Consider the following 3,411-nt stretch of genomic DNA (forward strand, 5'->3'; position numbering starts at 1 on the left):
GGTGGTGCAACCATCATGCTTGAGCTAGTCATCTAATTAACCACTCGAGATAGAGCCAGCTAACTAGAAGCTATGCGAGTAGTACCAAGAATGGTGATGGATGGAATGATCAAAATTGCACTTACCTGTCGTCGGAAGCCGCATTAATTGAGTCATGCATGCACCCATACGATACATACAGTAGTACATCAACATTAGAGTAAGTAAGTGCCATGGAGAAGAAGGCCAATGTTGTGTGATGTGCGTGTCAAGAAACAACAAGTAGCTATGAATTTGGACCTTTTGCAACGTCACGCATGCAATGCACCGAGTCTAGCTACCCGGAGCTTCCACTTCTTTAAAAACACTTTTGGCATTGAATGGAGCCTCAAGTTGAGCGGTCAAAGACAAGCCCCCCATAACTTGCTGCGCCCCCACACAAGTGTCGCTAGGTCTTAATCGCTACGAAAGATCAGAGGATCGCTCGAAACGGCTAGGCTATTCCCCGATCCACCGTCCGTAAGTAAAGGCGGCCGCGAGCCGGGCGAGCGCCCCATGCAAGAAAGAACGTGCGATCGAGCACATGTCCAGCTCTCCGCCCACCGAGCAACCACTAGCTATAGCTAGCGCCGCGCGCCCGGCCCTCCTCTCTATATATAGGCCTCTCGCTTCCTAGATCTTTCGTAGCACCGCGACTCGCCATAGCCACTGCCCAGCGAGCGGCCCAGTGGTAGCTAAAGCGTAGCTAAGCAAGTGAGTGTGCACTGCGTGTGACACGACGGCCGGTTGGTCCATCACAGGCGCGCTAGCCAGACGCACGCACGCACGTGTCTACGCTACCTATCTCTCTCTCCGTCGACCGACCATGCCGGCCTTCGCCGAGCCAGCCATTGATCCGCCTCTGGCGGACAGCTACCGCGCGCTGCTGCGCAGCGACCAGCTCCACCGCGGCGGCATTGCGCCGGCGCTGTCGCCGGCGGTGCTGGAGAGCGTGGCCGTGCTGGAGCGCGACCTGCCGATGATCGACTTGAAGCGCCTGACGAGCGGCGACGCGTGGGAGAGGAAGGCGTGCGCGGACGCCATGGCTTGCGCGGCGTCGGAGTGGGGCTTCTTCCAGGTGATCAACCACGGCGTGGGGCGCGAGCTCCTGGAGGAGATGAGGCGCGAGCAGGCGCGGCTGTTCCGCCTGCCGTTCGACACCAAGGAGAAGGCCGGGCTCCTCAACGGCTCGTACCGGTGGGGCAACCCGACGGCTACGTCGCTCCGGCACCTCTCGTGGTCGGAGGCCTTCCACGTTCCGCTCGCCAGCATCTCGCGGGAGGACTGCGACTACGGAAAGCTCAGCTCCTTGAGGTACGTGCTTACGTACGCCCATATGCATGCCTGTTCTTCTTACCCTGCTTACTCTGTCAGACATTTAGCGAACGTGCTTAATTAAAATTAGTTAGATTAATCAGTTCAGTCGATAGAGAATTTATTTTCATTGGTGAGTCCAAGGACGAAAGAGCACTTTTGATAGTTATTACGCGCGCGATCGTTATATTCGTTTGCTGCCGGCACATATATGTGTAGTATATTCTAGAAGCAAAACTTTCCTGTCAACTAGTACATTAATTCGGCTTTGTTTGGGTCGATGAGTGACGATATCATGTGTGCGGCTGCATATGTGCCCACGAAACATGGGCGCTTTTAGTACACTAACCGAATTTAACGCCTTCGTGTCCATCGAACCAGCCTACCAACCCCATCCCCAGGACCATGATACATACGCCGAATATTAATTTGTGTGCTGCGGGGTACCCTTCCGTGTACAGTGTCCGGATAGAGAAATATCTCAGGCTAGCAGTATACGTGTATGAACCAACAATACACACGACCATGACTCGAAATGGTACATGCATGAGCACTAGTTTTAATAGTACATGACCATGAATCTTATCTGGTTACATACGTGTGTTTACCACGGTCACTAGTCTCACTAGGCGAGAATTTTACCACGAGTCGTGTGCAGTAGTTTTATTGACTTTAAGTCGTAACAGGGTAGCAGTGGTAGTTTGTACTCCAGTACTGATGACTGACGAGCAAAAGTTTTGTCGCGCGAGCAGGGGCGTGATGCAGGAGGTGGCGGACGCGATGTCGCGTGTGGCGGACACGGTGGCGGCGGCGCTGGCGGAGGACCTGGGGCACGATGCGGGGGGCGGCGAGCCGGCGTTCCCGGCGGGGTGCGACGGGACGACGTGCTTCCTGCGGCTCAACAGGTACCCGGCGTGCCCGTTCGCGCCGGACACCTTCGGGCTGGTGCCGCACACGGACAGCGACTTCCTCACCATCCTCTGTCAGGACCAGGTCGGGGGCCTGCAGCTCATGAAGGACTCCCGCTGGGTCGCCGTGAAACCCCGCCCCGACGCGCTCATCGTCAACATCGGCGATCTGTTTCAGGTAACAGTCCCCTCCTCGGCGTTTTACCCCATATACGTACTACGTGCCGGAGTTTTGACCAAGCAGAGAGGTGTACCCGACCGTCGCATCAGATGGCACGTTTTTTCTGTGTGGACGCATTTTTCGCCTTCTTATTCTGGTTCTCTGCATTTGGATGCTGCAGGCGTGGAGCAACAACAGGTACAAGAGCGTGGAGCACAAAGTGGTGGCTAACCCCAAGGCGGAGCGCCTCTCCGTCGCCTACTTCCTGTGCCCGTCGTACGACTCGCCGGTCGGCACATGCGGCGAACCGTCGGCGTACAGGCCGTTTACCTTCGGGGAGTACCGGAGGAAGGTGCAGGACGATGTCAAGAGAACCGGCAAAAAAATTGGGCTCCCCAACTTTCTCAAACAGTCTCCCGTTGACGGCATGAATCACACCCTCTGTTCTTAACACGCAGTGCTGTGAAGTACTCAAATCTCACCGTAGAAGCGTCGTGCGCCCATAGTATGGAATCGGAGATAATTTCCCTTTTTTTAATTCTTTCTATTTCTATTCTAGTTTTGTTTCGCCCCTTTTGGGCCTAGGTGATAGGTACTATACCACGAGATAATGATGGAGGAATCAATGGAATATATAACATGATGCTATGGTGATACGTCTGCCCATCTGTTCCCGTTTGTTTGTTCCTTGTTCCTTCTTTTCATCTTGTATGCGTACTACGAGGAACAAACGTGGACGGACGAGCACCTAAGCTTCAACGTTGTTCCAATCGAGATGTTTTCACTAGACAAGCATATTTTTAGATATAAATTAGACAAACATATGAGTATTGTAAAACAGTTAGACTTAAAAAGCCATGTTTTCATTTGTTTGAACTGGAGCTTGGCGCATGGTCATGGGCAAGGGAGGATTATTTTTCCTTCGAATTTCAAAGGCATAAAGATTTGCCTCATCCATTCATTGACATGAAGTTAGAGAGGGTTTTGCATAGAGTAAATTATTACATCAAG

General features: G+C 53.1%; 1 protein-coding gene across 1 annotated transcript; it reads left to right on the forward strand.

Annotated features, from left to right (window-relative positions):
• Positions 1 to 594: 594 nt before the first annotated feature.
• Positions 595 to 3,056, forward strand: LOC119364970 (gibberellin 2-beta-dioxygenase 6-like). The gene is made up of 3 exons (XM_037630547.1): positions 595 to 1,332; positions 2,085 to 2,418; positions 2,582 to 3,056. Exons 1-3 carry the CDS (start codon positions 845 to 847, stop codon positions 2,849 to 2,851), a joined length of 1,092 nt encoding a protein of 363 aa, XP_037486444.1. The 5' UTR covers positions 595 to 844; the 3' UTR covers positions 2,852 to 3,056.
• Positions 3,057 to 3,411: the final 355 nt, after the last annotated feature.

This window comes from Triticum dicoccoides, chromosome 2B, assembly GCF_002162155.2.
Source record: "Triticum dicoccoides isolate Atlit2015 ecotype Zavitan chromosome 2B, WEW_v2.0, whole genome shotgun sequence".
Lineage (NCBI taxonomy): Eukaryota > Viridiplantae > Streptophyta > Magnoliopsida > Poales > Poaceae > Triticum > Triticum dicoccoides.

Coding starts and splice junctions, on each gene's coding strand:
- LOC119364970 (XM_037630547.1), top strand. CDS start 845: ATGCCGGCCTTCGCCGAGCCAGCCATTGATCCGCCTCTGGCGGACAGC. Junction 1,333..2,084: donor GGAAAGCTCAGCTCCTTGAG/GTACGTGCTTAC, acceptor TCGCGCGAGCAG/GGGCGTGATGCAGGAGGTGG. Junction 2,419..2,581: donor ACATCGGCGATCTGTTTCAG/GTAACAGTCCCC, acceptor TGGATGCTGCAG/GCGTGGAGCAACAACAGGTA.